Source organism: Neovison vison, chromosome 6 (genome assembly GCF_020171115.1).
Source record: "Neovison vison isolate M4711 chromosome 6, ASM_NN_V1, whole genome shotgun sequence".
Lineage (NCBI taxonomy): Eukaryota > Metazoa > Chordata > Mammalia > Carnivora > Mustelidae > Neogale > Neogale vison.
In genome coordinates, this window is record NC_058096.1 from 163779258 (window position 1) to 163796682 (window position 17425).

The 17425-nt window shown below is 39.7% G+C and overlaps 1 protein-coding gene across 2 annotated transcripts; it reads right to left on the bottom strand.

The window, feature by feature from the left end:
* Positions 1-2265: 2265 nt before the first annotated feature.
* Positions 2266-16560, bottom strand: ZNF35 (zinc finger protein 35). Of its 2 annotated transcripts, none has more exons than XM_044252852.1 (4): positions 16237-16560; positions 14161-14476; positions 13036-13180; positions 2266-8175 (listed from the first exon to the last, which is right to left on the bottom strand). In XM_044252852.1, the coding sequence occupies exons 2-4, from the start codon at positions 14350-14352 to the stop codon at positions 6929-6931; spliced, it is 1584 nt and encodes a 527-aa protein (XP_044108787.1). In that variant the 5' UTR covers positions 14353-14476; positions 16237-16560; the 3' UTR covers positions 2266-6928. The 2 variants fall into 2 exon arrangements, with proteins under 2 accessions (XP_044108787.1, XP_044108786.1); XM_044252851.1 differs by having other exon boundaries at positions 14161-14479.
* Positions 16561-17425: the final 865 nt, after the last annotated feature.

Genomic DNA, 17425 nt, shown 5'->3' on the forward strand with positions numbered 1-17425 from the left:
AATCTTAAAAAAAAAAAAAAGAAAATACAAAGCAGCAAAATTTAATCATTAACCATGCCATGTATTGCTGTCTTTAGTTTTTTCTATGCATGCATATTTAAGAAAACTGGGCTATCTGAACCCACCATTTAATTTTGTACTTAGCATTTAATATTGGGAATATTTTATATTACTAAATATCCTTTAAATTATGATTTTAGTGGTTGCATAATATTCAAGCATATCATAATTTAATCATTCTCCTATCAGTAATCACTTGGGTTGCTTTCTTTGTTCTTCTTTTTTTTTGTAAAACTAACACTGGCAAAATATTCATTTTTAGGATAGCTAGGTGGTAGTACTATATCCAAGCATATCAACATTTTAAAAAATGTTTAAACTTCCCACAAAATGATAATGAATTATAATGACTTAAAATGTATAAATAATAATGTGATGAGGAGAACAAATCTCTATAGGATAGGAAAATGCACTGACATACCCTGCCAAATCCCAAAGCAACTTGGCAGTTGGAAACCCCAGGTATATTAAGGGTGGGAGGGAAAAGTGAGGCTAAAAATAAGTGCATTAATCAAAAGTCTATAATAACACTTGATTTTCTTCTCTCCCACTCCTTAAGAAGCATTATGTCATCCAAACCCCAGATTAAAACAGCAGAGGATTTCCGGCTAAAGAAGCATATGAGCCCCACACAAAAGATCATAGCATTCTGGCATTGGAGGTTTCCAGGGAGTTTGCTCTCTACCAAGTACTCTAGAAGGATGCCTCTAGAGGAAATCCCACTCCCACAGAGATCTCAATTGGACTTTTGATATATACACAGAGATTTATTTGTATCTGTCAGTAAGAATCACAAAATATTCAAGGAAAGTCTCCAATGGGAGTAAACAAAGAGAAAAAAAAATAAAGGACCCAGGGGCAAGGGCATGAAGGGGTGAGATATCAGGTGGCAGAGAAACCTTTAAGAAAAGGTATCTCTAAAATGAGAATAGTATACTATAAAAAGGGAACAAACGGCGGGGGGGAGGCTTTTTAGAAATTATTGCCAACATCAGAAATTCACTAAACAGGTTGAAAAATAATGAAGGTATTTTCTCTGAAAATAGCACAAAACAAGAACATGGTAATAACACAGAAAACAGTTGAGGATCAATCCACAAGCTTCAACATTTGATTGACAGGAATTTCAGAAAGAGTAAAAACAGGGGGAAAAAATGGAAGGGGAAATTATCACATAACACCAGAGAAAATTTCCAAGAATAAAAGTAACTTGGCGGGCGCCTGGGTGGCTCAGTGGGTTAAGCCACTGCCTTCGGCTCGGGTCATGATCTCAGGGTCCTGGGATCGAGTCCCACATCGGGCTCTCTGCTCGGCAGGGAGCCTGCTTCCTCCTCTCTCTCTGCCTGCCTCTCTGCCTACTTGTGATCTCTCTCTGTCAAATAAATAAATAAAATCTTTAAAAAAAAAAAAGTAACTTGGGTCACTAGATTGAAAAATTCCACTGAGAATACTGGGGAATCAAGAGCACCAAGAATAAAGAGGTGACTTTAAAAGCTTCCAGGCATGGGGGTTTGGGAACGGATCACAGTAATGCAAGTAGTATTTACTGCAAAAGAAATAAGAATCAGACTGGAGGGATTCAGTTGGTTACGTGGCTACCTTCAGCTCAGGTCATGATTCCAGAGTCCTGGGATCAAGTCCCACATCAGGCTCCTTGCTCAGATGGGAGCGTGCTTCTTCTCCCTCTGCCTGCTGCTCCCTGTTTGTGCTCTCTCTGACAAATAAATATATAAAATTTTTTAAAAAATAAGATGGGAACCAGGCATCTACAAGTTCTGGGGAAATTTTTCAAGGTAAAATTTCAGAGCCAAAGTACCAATCACAATTGAGGACAGAGAAAGATGTTTTTTGATATATAAGTCCTCAGTAATTTTGTCTTTCATATACTCTTTCTTGGCAAGTGACTTGAAGGTATGCTGCAGTGAAATGATGGAGTTAATGAAAAAAGAGAAACATGTACAATTCAGGACACAATGAAATTCCGTATAACAACGGAACAGTGGGCAGGAAAATGTCAAGGACAGAACACCGCAGGAAGCTAGAGATCTCTTGAGAAAAAAGAGGATTCAACAGAGTACCTAATTAAATGGAGAATCTGAAAATCACTCAGAGTATGCTATAAGCCATCAGTATAAGGGGAAAAGAAAGACAACTAAAAACTACAGTAAAAACAAAACGCAGTGTGTGTGTGTGTGTGTGTGTGTGTGTGTGTGTGTGTAGTCACAGCAAGCTACTTAGATCTGCAATATTTATATGGTCATAATAACATCCATGCTGTTTATTTTCAATTTTTAGAACAAGTCAATAAACAAAGCATAAAAGACTAACTATGGTTACAGAATAGAGTTCAAGAATCAGACTTTACATTGCAGAGGCAGAGGTGGAAAGGGAAGGAGAAAGAAATGGCAGGGTATAGCCCACATCTTAAAATACAGATTTAAAATACTGTTTATAGTTAAACAATAAAACCAAATATGTAAATATAATAATTTATTCTCTTCCTGATTATAAAATTCTTGTTCCTTATAGAAAATGTGGAAATTACTTAAAAAATGACTTTTAATCACCCATAATTCTATAATCTATAGGATTGGGTTTGAGCCTAAGTTCTGCAGTTTACCATCTATCTGTATGGCTGTGAATGTCATTTAACCACTTACATTTTCTTATATTTCCTTCATATAACTTATCTGCTATGTTTTAACAGTATAGAGTATATGAAACATTATATGAGAACTGAACTATATACACAATTATTAATCCATTTTTTTCACTTTAAAGCATAAAGTAGATATATACCATATGCTCTTCCATACTTCTAAATATATACTTGCTAAATGGCAGTCAGAGGGCTCCCAAAGATGAGACTGGAATCAAATCTTAAAAGAAATCTAAAGCTAGGCTCAGTAGACAGGGGGGTGGATAAAAGGTGGTGGTAATAAGCACTGGAAACAGTGTGATCAAAGACACAGAGAAAAGCAAGCCCATGCCTCCAGTCTACAGTAAAAAGTACATGGAAAGTGGAAAGATAAGGTTGGAAAGAAACTGTGAAGACCTTAGTAAATCATGTTAAAGGGTCCAGAGAGGCTTCCTATGAAACATTAGAAGGATTTGGTAGGCCTTGTTTGCCTTTGGACTCCAGGAACTAGCACCATGTTTGCCACAGAGTGAAAAGTACTGTTGTAGCAAAAGAATGATACACAGAAAGCCAGAAATACGTCCTGGATTTTCCAGTTTGGGTGCAGGATAATGCTGTAATTTGTTTAAGGAGGGAATCCAGGAAAAGAAAGATATAAAAGGTTGTTTTGGGGCAACATCCAGAGCTTCTAGACCTCATTTTTTTTTTAATGCCTCTGGCAATTATGTAGTACAATCCCCAGGTGTGACTTTAGGCCCTAGAGAATTCAATAACTGGCCTCAGTGAAACGATATGCTTCCACAAATGAACAAAAAACTGAATGTGCTATCTGCATTTCTTTGGAAGAGGCTTTACAACTTCCATTAGATCCTCAAAGGGGCTGTGAGCCCAGAAAGATTGAGAACACTGGATGGAGGAGCAAGCACAGTGACAGATGTGAAAGGACACCAGATTGCCTAGGCAAGGGAGAGAAGGGACCCAGAACATAGATTAGCTTTGCCCAAAAACTTCGTCCTGAGCTTGGAGGAATCCATGGGCAATTGAGGGGTGTGAGTGTATGTATGTTAATGATGATCCTCTCCCATGCTCCCCAAAGTACAAGATTTTATTATCACTTTGACATCACTGTGCTCCCCTTAATACATAACTGTTGCACCCACTTGAGACTTCTTGGCTCTATTCTTAATACCCATCAATTGTCCTGGCTCTGATAGCTCTTGGTAACTTAACAGGGCTTGAGTTCCCAACTTGCTTCTAGAAATAACAGCCAAGGGAGAACGGAGTTGACCTCTAGGAAAAGGAAAACCTAAGCCAACAGTGACAACTAAGAGTAGTCACTTCTCATCTACCCAAAACCACCAAAAAAGGAGGGCTTTTTTGAGGGCTAGAAATGAATTGGAAGTAAGATTTGTTAGCTGAGTAAGGAAGGATCTGGCCTGGTAATCCACTAGGCTCACATGATTTGTGTAGGATTGGAGTCCTGAACCGGGGTGCAGGTTTGTGGAAATAAAGACCTGGAAATGAAATACAGTAGAAATGTAAAAAGTAATTTTGTTGAATGGGGAATATGAAAGTATGTTGTGTAAAACTTGGTTTGCTCATATAAATATTTGGTATATTCACCTAAAATACAAATAAAGTTAGGGCACACAATCCTTACAGCCAAGGTACAGGACATCCAATGCAGCCAAGGTTGTTAGCATTCTGTTTTGCTGAAACCACACAAAGCACTCTGCACATCTACATCTTTATACTAGAGCTTCCCCACTCCACCTTTGATCACATGCATTTGTGGCCTGCAGAATTTATTCGACTGAAGTGTCCCTTATCTTGGTTACACACTGGGTTCCCCTCCAAAATTGAGGGGGAAAAAAACAAACAAATAACTTGACCCTGAGAATAAAAAAAAATTTTTTTTAAGTACACTAGGTGATTTTTACATGCAGTCAAGTGAATACCACTGTTACACTACAAGGCTGAGTCAGTGATGCCCAAATCTAGCTTTACATCACAATCACCTGCATGGCCTTTTTGAACTGCCTATGAACAACAATCTTTAGCCAGGAAATCACAATCATTCAAATAGGAATGACAAGCATTCAAATAGGAGGATGAACATACAATGTTACCCTAAAACAATTTAGCTGTCCTAAGGATCCTAACCTGGTTGGTATCTTTCAGGAAAGTGCACTTTGGGTCTTTTGACAGGTCCATGTCACAGATTTATTCCCAACCTTCAGACCTGCTCTCCCTCTCTTCTGGGCTTCCTAATCCTGCAGGGGGGGAAAAACCCAAGCTCGTTCCTCAGCAGATACATGGTATTATCTTTGGATCTCTCCACTCCCAGGTGGGGGACAGGAACAGTTACCTTCAAGGTCAGCGAATGCATGAGCCTTTTTGATTCTCTTTTGAATCCTATTAATTTCTTAGAATTGTCTGTATGATTTTAGAGTGCAGTGATGCACATGCTTGAATGAAAGACCATGGTTGAAGGGGAGAAAGAGGAAATATGCTTTCTTGTTTATGCCGTCTGTACATGAAAGTGCTCTGTAAAATATAAAACAAATGCGCCAGCAAGAGTCCCAATGGTGGGACTTCTACATGAGAGTTGCACCAGATAGCTTATTACCAGGTAGGGCTTTTTTATATGCTTTTGCCCAGCAGGATGAAGAGACAGACCCAGAACTTGGGGAGACTCAAATTCCAGTCTCAGATTTGCTGCTTACTAGTCACACTGCCCAAGGCACATCCGAAAATCTGTCACCTAAGTTTCCTCACCTGAAAGAGACCATATACCTCTTTCTCTCGGCAGATCTGAGTGCGAATTACAGGTCGTTAGACACAGCACAGCAGAACAGAGAACCCGGATTTAAATCCTGGATTTGAACGTAGGCTGTTCTTTGTTGTTTGACCACTTTCAGCTAAATGGGGCAAACACTTCTTTCAGTGTTCTAAGGATCTATGTGAAAGTGTAAGAAGAATTGGGGGACTTTGATTCTATACATGAAGGTATATAACAAAGAATTAAGTTCTATATTAAATACAAGGCAATATTATATAGCTCTACCTATTGCATAGTTTTATAAATCATTTTTTCCAGGAATAAAGGCTCAATGGTAACAAAAGTTTATCTTACCTTAGCCAGTTTCTTCATCTTTCTAAGTTTTCACATTCCAATACCTTTGAACTTCTCAAAAAAGTAAGGACCTTAGGAGTCCCACTCTGCCTCCTCCCTCTTCCTGTATTTCCCTCTTTGGTCCTCTCAAAATTAGGACTCCATTATTTCTTCTCAAGACCAGCCAAAAAGTGAGAATGACACTCAAACTGAGACCCTTGGCTGGGTCTGAGCAGAACAAGCATAGGTAATATTGGCATGCCTCTCTGCAAGCTTTATTCTTTGACTCCTCCATTTGGGTAGGGGACTATTAGAGGTATCTCACTATGATGGAATGCAATGAAGTCAGGGTCACTTGGGAGAGTTGTTGATGTTAGCAAATGAATACTGCCTGGCAGTATTTGTGGGCCCTGTGCTTTTTCTCCAACAATCCTCAAGTGCTTGGCCACATAGACGGCAGAATGGAAGACTCATGAGATGTCCCTAGAGCTTTACCATAATAAGGTTCATGAGGTATATACGATTAAGAGAAACAGTTGTTTCCTACTTCTATCCATTTTAGGAGCAACAGATAGTTAATGTTTTGGTTTTCTTTCTTTTAATGTTTAAATTGCCTAAGGAATGGAAAGCTTATAAATGTTCACAGGTGAATTGTTGGTGAATTGCTACCCCATGCAGTCTCCTTAACTAATCACTGCTTCCTAACCCAAAATACTAGAATACAAGATTCAAAGTTCAGAATCCCACCACGCAGCCCTATAGCAATAACCTGCCCGTTGCTCAAGAAACTAAGAGTTTTAAAAAACAAGATTAAGTTAAAATACCTTTCCTCAAATAGGATCTTTATCACTTAGGGTTGTATGACCCATTTCTAAGAAAGCCACGTTCCGTTTCAAACATGACCAATGCTGGTACAGTTAAAAAAGAGTCCTTGCCTTTAGGGGCTTAGCTTCCATGTTTTTTGTCAGCCTCTGAAATGCTTCTGTGATACATTCTTGAATACTGTTACTTTTAAGAACATGGTGGGTCTCATTTTTAAGAGGAACAAAACAGCAAAAACGTGTCCAATTAGGGTGTAGTGGATTATGATCAATGCCTGGAGTAACAAGTACTTATTACTCAACAAGATGGGTTCTGTGGTGTCGCATGAGGTGTGAGTTAGAAATGAAAGCTGCACCACACTTGGCACACTCATAGGGCTTCTCCCCAGTGTGGGTTCTCTGGTGCACAGTGAGGCTTGACCTCTGCCGGAAGGCCTTGCCACAGTCATTGCATGTGTAAGGTTTTTCCCCATTATGAATTCTCTGATGAATAAGCAGGTATGAGCTACACGTGAAGGCCTTCCCACACTCATTACACACATAAGGAAGATCTCCACTGTGAATCCTCTGATGCACAATAAGGCAAGACAGCTGACTAAAGGCTTTTCCACACTCACTGCAATCATAAGGTTTCTCCGCAGTGTGAATTCTCTGGTGCACAATAAGGTGTGAAAAACAACTAAAGGCTTTTCCACACTCTTTACACTCATATGGCTTTTCACCAGTATGGCTTCGTTGATGTACAATAAGATTTGCACTCTGGGTGAAGGCTTTGCCACAATCATTACAGGCAAAGGGCTTCTCCCCAGTGTGGATCCTCTGGTGGACAATGAGGTTTGAGCTCCGAGTAAATGTTTTCCCACACTCATTACATTCATAGCATTTTTCTGTAATGTGAACTTTCTGGTGCCGAGCAAGTTGTGAGCTATAACTGAAGGCTTTTTCACATTCACTGCACTTAAAGGTTTTTTCTAAGGAGTGGATTTTTTGATGTACGGTCAGATTTGAACTCTGAGTGAAGGCTTTCCCACATTTTGAACAAACATATGGTTTCTGTCCAGTATGGATTCGCTGATGCACAACAAGGTTTGCACTCTGAATGAAGGCTTTCCCACACTCATGACATTCGAAGGGCTTCTCCCCTGTGTGGATTCGCTGATGCACTACGAGGTTTGCACTCTGACTAAAGCCTTTCCCACACACACTACATGTAAAAGGTTTCTGTCCAGGCTGGCTCTTCTGATTTTTTAAAGAGCTACAACTAAGACTGTATCTTTCCCCAGATTTCTGACATTTCTGATCTTCCTCTACTTTGAAGCTTTCAGGTACATGACAGTCCTTCACTGTCACATGTCTGAAATCTTTCTTTTCCCTCTTAATTCTCTGCCTCTTTAACATGTTCCCTTTTTCACAGGCTTCTCCTAACTCAGGTCCTTGAGGATTAACTTTCTGGATTCTTCCTGACTTTATGAATGGTTTTTCTGCTTCATCACATATCTCAGTTTTTGGAACCAATAACTGTGGGTTCTTGGTTTCCGCACCTGAAACAATAAATAGAAAGTACAAATGTCAGCTGACATTCTGGCCAAGAAAAAGAACAGCATCATCAAGTGATAAATACCAGGAAGTACCTGACTTCAGTGTACATAAAATGTCTTCATCAAAGGAAAGAACTCCCCCCACATCACCTCTCTCTCCCACACCCACAGCAGAATCCACTGATTCACGGTCTTTCCAGCACTTTCAGTAGACATCCAACCTACTGCCTCATGCCAGGAAAGCCATCTTCAGACAGCTCTCCTGATTGTATGATGAGGAATCTTACAAGTAAGACCAGTTATGAAGGACACCAATCTCTATCCAGGCTTGCTTCCTTACCTTAGTGTGGATTTGCTTACAACCAACCAGTTAATTAGGGACATTCCATTCCTGGAAATGAAGATCTATGCAACCAAGACTTTTGTGTATGAGGAAGCTGGATATCAAAGAAGGAATAAGAATGGACACAAAGGGTCACACTGCATGCCAAAAGGACCAGAACAGCTAAGAGACCTGAGACATTGAAAGGCTATGCAGCACAGAGGTTAAGAATGGGGATTGTGGGGTGCCTGGGTGGCTCAGTTGGTTAAGCAACGGCCTTTGGATCAGGTCATGATCCCAGGGTCCTGGAATCGAGTCCCACATCAGGCTCCCAACTCCACTGATAGTCTGCTTCTCCCTCTGACCTTCTCCCCTCTCCTGCTCTCACTGCCTCTCTCTCAAATAAATAAATAAAATCTTAAAAAAAAAAAAAAAAAGAAAAAGAAAAAAAAAGAACATGGATTGTGGAGCGAGACTGCTTGGTTTCAAATACCTGCTCTGCCACTTACCAGCTGCATGACTTTGGGTTAGTAATTTAACTTCTCTGTGCCCGTTTCCTCATCTCCAAAGTATGGACAATATCTATCCCATAAACCCTGAAAACATTAACTGAGGTAGTCTATAGCAACGACTGAGAATAGCCTTGGAGCATAGAATGTGGCTCTGTGAGGGTCTGCAGTGACTTTGAGCTGTGCTATGGGTCCATATGTCAGGGCCCAGGAGCAAAGATGAACCTTAGGGCAGAGGAATTGTTATGGTGATAGATGGCAACCCTAGAAGAGACTAAAGAATGTGAACAGAGTAAATAGCTGAACCCTTGTGTTGAGCTAACAGCTTCACTTTGTGTCAAGAAAAGCTAATCTTTCTGAGTTAAGTTTGAGACATTATACAGACTGCTCCATTATGCCAATATCATGAAAACACCAAAACATCCTAAATTTTAAAACTCTTGACCAGTGTCTGACTGTTCTATGTTGCCTCAGTACCCTAATGGTGTCAGAAAAGGGGGCCTGCAGTCAGTAACATCATAATTCTTTACGTTTGTCTCCTCTCTACCCCTACTACCCTTGATCTAAGAATGTGCACCCCGGAGCCTAGTGTTGGAAGAATGAACCTTTCAACAGCATTTGAATTATACCAAGCTCAAGAGCACTACCCAGATAAGAAGAAACAAGGGCAATCAGCAGTGGGAGGCAAGCCTCCAGAGGGGAGATGTTTCTACTGATGTCAGCTTAAAAGCAGGAAAGCTGTGAGCTGCAGGTCATGCAGCAGCTGTAGAGGGGAGAATCTAGCATCTACAAAACATCCCACCAGCACAGACCAGGCAATTCTCCAACCTAGGAGATGAGTGAGTGAGAGGGATGTCAGGATACAAAGTATCAAGGGCGGGCAGGGAAACAGCCCACTATGCCTGGTTATGACAACAGTGACATGACACTCCCATCACAATCATTCAGATAAAGATGGGTGATGCTAGAAAAAGGCAATACCTGAGGGCTGCATATAGAAGAGCACTGAATGTGCCAACAACAAATACTAAAATGCTACTATTTTTCCAGTTATTTCTATTCCTACTCTTCTGGTATCTTTCTCACATCTATTCTATTTTTCTCCCTGTAGTTTAACTGCCCTTACCTCATTTTTTTCCCTTATTTTTTTAACTGAAGTATAATTAACATACAGTCTTATGTTAGTTTCAAGTGTACAACATATTAATTCAACAATTCCATACATACATTTCATGCTCGCCACCCTAAGTATAGTCACTATCTGTCTCCATATCTTCTTTATTTTTTTCCCCACTATCTCTTTCCCCTACTGCCTCTTCATTTCTCCTCTCTTGGTTTTTATTTTAAAAATTAGTGTGTGTGAAATATTCTGATTTTTTCCTGGTAATGGTTTCATGTGTCTTCTACTTTTCTTTTGCTCATTACTTTCTTCTCTTTTATGTTCTCTACTTTTCTTTTCCCCATACATCTCACCTAATTTTTCTCGTCTCTAACATCCCCCCCACTCTTTTTCATTTCCTTCTTCTTTCCTTTAGCCCCGTATCATCACTTAACCCATCCCCCATCAAGCTTCTCTCCAACAAGAGCAAAGTCCAAGAATTCTTCAGTCTATGACATCAGTTCCATCCCCTGACCTCATTCCTACCTGTTTTACCTTGAGATTGAGAACACTAGAAAGACATGAAAGAGAAGACTGGTGGGAATTATGGACCAATTAGAACCAATAACAGAAACAATTCCTTTTATTTGCATCATGCTCTCTGTCAAAATTATTACAGAAGCAGGTAAAACTGTGGCCTACAAAGGTCTCCATGTAGTGACTATTTAACAGTTGCATCACAGGGATGAAGAGCGAGGATATTGGACAATGCCCAGCGTATAAGAAAAGGAAAGAAGGCTCATTCTGTGTACTCAAGCTCAAATCCCCTTGGGTTATTAATTAGCCAATAGTGTACAATCTATACCTCTCACTTATTTGAGATGGTATTTTCCCTTTTTTGGATCTTGAAGGATTATTGTAACCCTAGTAAAGAAATAAACTAAAAATGTACTTATAAGCAACTATAGGATAGGCAAAGTAATAACTTTCGAAATCAATTCTTTCCTTTCATTTTTTAAAAAAGAGATCTGAAATGCCATACAAGTCTGCCATCTTACCTGGTGAATGTATTATATAATAGGAAAGGTAATTTAATTTACTAAATTTGTGAGTCATTAATTAGATTTACAAAAGCCATGTGTTTATCAAGATTCTATACATAAGATTAGGAAGTCTGCCTACTTAGGTGTTTGAAGTGTTTTAAAGAATTGTATCTTAAATTTGAAACTTAATACATTTTATATATTTTTATTTGAGAATGAAAATGAGGAAATTTTTATATAAAGAAATTGATATGTAGGTAGAACAAAATGCTTTAAAAAGTTTTAAAAAACTGTAAAACCTGAGGTTAACGAAACATGAATCAAAGAAAAAGTACAAATATTCTCATTTTTATAAAAATTTTTCTAGGTATATAAGTAGAATAAAAATAAATTATGTTTAAATGTTTAAAAACTTGGTTTTAAATGCAAAACTTTAATAAATTCAATTGTAATTAATACATAGGAAACTGCAGATAAAACTCTTTCAAATGTTAACCACCAGTAACACATCAAAATTTCCAAAACGTATTCATGTGTATTATACATTTTATCATCAAGATGAAACTATTCTCCTTCACCGTGTGAGAGCTTAAAAAAAAAAAAAAAAAAGATAAGACTGTTTTATTCACCCTTATTCATCTATCACACTACCCAGCACATAGCAAGCAGGCCCCCACAAAATCCTGTTTTACTGAATGAATACACTCCAACTGACAGGAAATGGACGTTGAGAGAAAAAGGACTTGTTCAAGGTCACAGAATTATCAAACGCAGGGCAACAACTGCATTCAGATCTTTCTCTTAATTCCTAGAGCTCTTGTCACTGCTGTTACCTGCTGCTATGCAAGCAGCTGGCAGCACACAGAAAGGTAAATTTTGACTTGGAACAGGGTCTTGAGGTAGGAGGCAAAGAAGGAAAACAGTGACTAGGGGATGGGTGTCAGTGCTACAGTTAACACAGTGAATGACCACAAAAGTAAGTAAACAGAAAAGAAGTGATAATACACAAAATGTACCAGAGAGAATGGAATAGAGAGCAGAAAGTAGGCAACAGAAGCTGCTGACAGTTAGGGGGAATGATTAAAGAAGAGACAAGAAAATGAAAGGTAATAATCCTAACCTTCTGCACAATACTGATTTAAGAAAGTGGTCAGTTTGAGGAATGGGTTAAAGAGCAGAGTGGGTTCAAAATATTCAGGTGTAGCTCTGTACCAGGTAGATTTATTGAATGTGAGTGCCAGAAGGGCCTTGGCAGTCATCCAGAGATTACTTCTACAACACAGGACCCATGGATACCATATTCTTGACCCACAGTTACACATCACTCCTCCACAGGTAAGCTTCTGCCACTGCCAGTCAGACATATCCTGAGTCCCAGCTTAGAGACAGAACCAGGTAATAAGCCAGCCATTTGTACCGTCCATGAAGACCTAGCTTTGAGCATCAGCATAGCTGACACACCTGCTCAAAATCCTCTGGAATCTGCTTAAAGATTTATAAAAACATTTCCAGGATATTTCCTCAAAATCACCACAAAAACTGACGATTCCTATCTTAGCTAGCACCAACCAATGATAAACACGAAGCATATGAAGAGGATGCGTCTCCATGTGTGAATAGATCTAAAACTTGCTAATCATTAAATGTGATTAAAGGAGAATTTGGAGTCCACCTGTGTTTGTCTGATGTCGTAAGACTGTGTGCAAAATAAGCCAACTCCTGTGACAAATGCATATGCATCTTTTGGCATTCCTCTATCCAGCTCTCCCTGATAGTTCTGATACCTCAATACTCCATGCTTCTCAAGTTAGGAGACCAGACCACCAATCTCTGAATAGATTTTTGAGAAACCCCAGTGGTCAGATTATGAATCCGGGGGTTGAACCTTACCTAAAGAGGTCATGATCCCATGAGTCTCCAGTATCTCACTCTTGGCCAGAGTCCCTGGTAATGAGTAGCTGCCAATGGCTGAGGTAGCAGGTGCCTCCTGTGTTGCTTTCAGGATGACAGCCATGTCCCAAAACATGTTTGGACCCTAAAGACAAGAAAGCATAGGTCAATTTATGAGGGGATTGTCAGTGGGAGGTGCTCTGATTAGTTCTGAAGATGAAACGTAAGTACCTATTCCTGGAGACCATAAAAAACACATTTTTAAAAAGATTTTTAACTTGAAAACAAAAACAAACAAACGAACAAAAATAAAGGAAAATAAAGTCAGGGTCTTCTCTGATCCCCAGCATGAGTCAGAGAATCAAGCCTGCAATGTTCTTCTCTATCACTTTGATTTCACTGCATTGCCCACTCTTGCATCCAAAACTAGCTTGCCAGAGAATGCATGAAAAGAGCATATGAGGAGATTTTCCAGGGTAGAGTTTTCTGAGGTCTAAAGATCAGAGAAGCAGGATTATGATCTTTGGCAAAGAGATTTCTGGCTAGTGATGGTAAGGAGCAATGTTTGAAAACATTACAAAACACAGTACAGTGTATAGCCTCGCTACATGAAATGCAACCCACAGATCACCATCACCTGAGAATCTGTGAAAAGTACAGAATCTTAACCCAGACCTTCTGAATCAGAATCTGCATTTTAACTAGACCTCCTAGTAATTAAAATTTGAGATATTAAATCATATTAAATTTTAAGAAGCATAAGTTAGAGCTATCAGATTCTGACTGAAGTGTCACCTGAAGAGTTTTTAAAAAACACAGATGTCTGAGTCGCACAGCAAGATTCTCATTTAATTGGAATCAAGTATGGCATGAGCGTCACAATTTTCTAAAAAGCTCCCCAATTAATTCTGTGTAGCAAGGTTTGAGAACCACTAGTTTACAGAAAGCACTAAATGTCCCATCAATCAGAAAAAACTGTTTCTATTATATTCCAAAGGCCTAAAGGCCAGAGACCTAACCAGGAAATAATACTCCAGATGTGGAAGCAGAGCGACATAGTCCCCTCTGAAACCACTTGAGGTCTTCAGGTCTCTCCTCCCACTCTCCTCCCAGACCACTATTTACCTTTTTCTCCTGTTCTGATGTATCAAGGCCTGTCTGAGGACCTTCCCCAGAAGCCCAGATTTTTATGTTCTCAGAGTGTACTTGTTGGCTGGATGCCTGACCCATGAAGTTTTCTTCCTCTTCCTCCTCCTTTTTCACTGTCAATGAGCCCCAGGGAGCTAAGGCCATGGCCTCTCTTGGTTTTGCACTCATCTTCTTTGCTCAGGACAGGAACTCTTATAGCTGGGGGCTGCCCAGCAGAGGTCAAGCCCCATCTAATCTTTAAGTTTCAAAAACTTCTTTCCGAATTTCTTCCCAGGGCCAAGATGAAGGCTGTCTACTGAAAAACCAGAAAACATTAGTATCAAGCAGAGGTTTGTCTGGGTACCATTAAGCCTATTGGCCAATTCACCAGTGCTTAGGCAGCAGTCACTACAGCAAGAGTCAGCTCTAGTCTGACACACAGGATGGAGAGAGTTCAACCGCAAACATGTAATTTATTCCCACAGTAATCACATTACAAATAGCTTCATATAACGTTTGTTGATTTTTTCCTGATTATACAGTTAATGTATTTTTATTGTAAAACTTGAAAAATACAGAAAATGACTAAGAAATATCAGCCCTACTCCACCCTCAAAAAGCTGGAGCACTGAATCTAAGATATTTCTTTTAAGAGAAAACTTTAAACCACTGACAACTATGAATTCTTAAACTTTTTGTTTTTAACGATGGGGATATATATTTTCACAATTATCACCATGGTGTTTTGGTTTTCTTTTTTTTTTTTTTTTTTTAAATACACAATAGCATAAACTAAAGAATCTCAAGAAAAAGACTGAGAGTAGGGACACCATTTAGGGGTGGTCATCTCTAGGTGCCTGTGTTTATTTACAGGTAGTTTGAGCTCCTTCTTGTTTGATGTTTACTCTTTCCATTTCTTCCAAATGCCTCATATTACTCTTAAGATTAAAAAAAAAGAAGAAGAAGCTTTATATTACCATTCTTCATGGTTATTTTCAGTAGCTATACAATAATCTCTAGTATTAATTCTCCTAATCTGTCATTCTCATCCAAAAAGGATCAAGAAATATGTGTAAGTAAGTAAATACATGCCCTACACACATACAAACTGTAGTTATCAGTCATCAATGTTTTCTCTCCATTTCCATTCAGATAATGTATACCTTTACATATACTGCTTATTTTCCCCCAGAGATTAGATCACACTCGTGCATTTTTCTGCATTTAAACTTAACTTCTATATTTTGCATACTATTCCACAGTCTTAGATAGATCTTTCAGTATAATTACATGCAGAACTAACTCATTCTGGCAGAGTATTCTGAATCACAGCTATATTATAACTTAACCAACCCTATTTATGGGCCATTACTTTAGTGAAAGGAGTTTTGATTGTTTCCAGTTTATATTCTTAACAATGTTAAATTTTTTTCTGTTCAAACTTTTTTCTTCTGCTGAATTATACCTTCAAGATAGAGAGATTACTGGTTTAAGGATTTCATGGTTGATATACAGTGCTAAATTGCTTTCTAAAAGGATCACACCAAATCACACCACCAACACCCTTGTATCAGAGCCAAGCCAGCAGACCTTTGTTGTTGTTTTTGTTGTTTAATCGGTGAATAAAACGAGTTTACTAGTTTACTTTACAATGAAGAAATTAAAATTTTTTTATTGCCCTTCAGTTTTATTGAGGGGGGGTGCCAAATTTTGTTAAGTCCACTTTTGCTATTATTGAAGTAATCCCATGCTTTCTCCTATGTTAACTTACTGGAAATTTACCAGACACACGGAATTTCTTACATAAGGCAATAATACTTTCACTCCTGGAACAATTCTCAATCCTGGAGGCTTATTCTTTCCATGACTAGTAAATTCTACCATGTATGAGGCCCTTCACACTTATCTCACCTGCTTACAGGGGGAATGCCTCCTTCGAGCACTCTTACGGGGGGCCGCTGACAAAACTCCCATCGCCTCCACACCAGATAGCAGTCCCCTATCAAGGGCTTCCCTTTCAGCGTCTTTTCCCTATTTCCAGATGTGGCAACCCACCTCCTCCCCCCTTCATACCTCAAACAGCCCTGTTTCCGTGGCGAGCCTGGCCCCTGGTGCTGTCCGTGTCCAAGGTCCGTGTCCAGACCCCCAGCAGGCGGCAGCCGTGTTTCTAAAGTGGTGGGACGCGGAGCCGCCCTAGGGACAGACAACGCTGGGACCCCGAAGGGAGGTCGCGGCAGTCCGCCCCCGGGATGGCCTCTCCCGCACCTGCGACGTCCGTGCCCACCCCGGCCAACCCCACTGACTGTGTTCACGGAAGAGAGACGGCCGGAGCTCTCGGCCTTTGTAGCAAAAGACTGGCAGGATCCGACGAACTGCGCCTGGCGGCGCGAGAACAATGACCGGACAGGAAGTGCCTCGAGACGGGCTTCCGGCTTCCCAAGTCGCCAGGCCGGCCTCTCTAGGAATCTCGGAGGTGCTGTCTTCTCGGTGGGTGTCCAATATAGCCTCGGACCAGGGATGGGAGCAAGTGTTAAGGAGGGTGCAGGTGTATTGTGACCCTGAGCTTCAGCGAAGGGTACATCCCGACTCCGCAGTGCTTACGCGAGGCGCATACGCAGGAGCCTGAAGCCAGAAAGCATTTGTCTCTAGAAAACTCTGATATTTTTGCCTCAAACGTTTTATTTTGAAATACAAACGGTACAGAAAAGTTGAAAGAATGGTACCACGAATACCTGTCTCCTGCATCTGGACTCAACATGTGGCTACGTTTTCCTTCTCTCTATATATATACTGAAAAATATTTTGAAAGTTGTAAGCATCAAACCACTTCATTCCAAACACCAAAATGCATCCTTTAATAATAATATTCTCCAAACGTTGTAACACCACCATTACATAATGGTAAGAAAATTAACAATTTCCTAATATCACCTAATATCCAATCATATTCAAATCTCCCCAACTATCCTAAAATGTATATTTCATCATTTTGCTTTCAAATCGGTTTCACACAGTGCATTTGGTTATGGCTTTTTTAAGGTCTTGTTTTACCTTTTAAAGACACTCAGGAAGTTAGAAAGATAATACCCTTCCCCCAGTTTCCCTCAACAAGTACAACTTAAATAATTATTAATATAAAATCAGGAAATTGACACCGGTACAATGTTTGTGTAGACTTCTACATCATTTTACCACGTGTATTTGTGTAACCACTACCACAATCAAGATACACTACTGTTCCAACATTACAAAGACCTTCCTA

Excerpts from the sequence above, each read along its gene's own strand:
- ZNF35 (XM_044252852.1), bottom strand. The coding sequence starts at position 14,352 with ATGAGTGCAAAACCAAGAGAGGCCATGGCCTTAGCTCCCTGGGGCTCA. Across the intron at positions 13,181-14,160 it reads CATCAGAACAGGAGAAAAAG|GGTCCAAACATGTTTTGGGA; the intron begins GTAAATAGTGGT and ends TCTTGTCTTTAG. Across the intron at positions 8,176-13,035 it reads TGGGATCATGACCTCTTTAG|GTGCGGAAACCAAGAACCCA; the intron begins GTAAGGTTCAAC and ends TTATTGTTTCAG.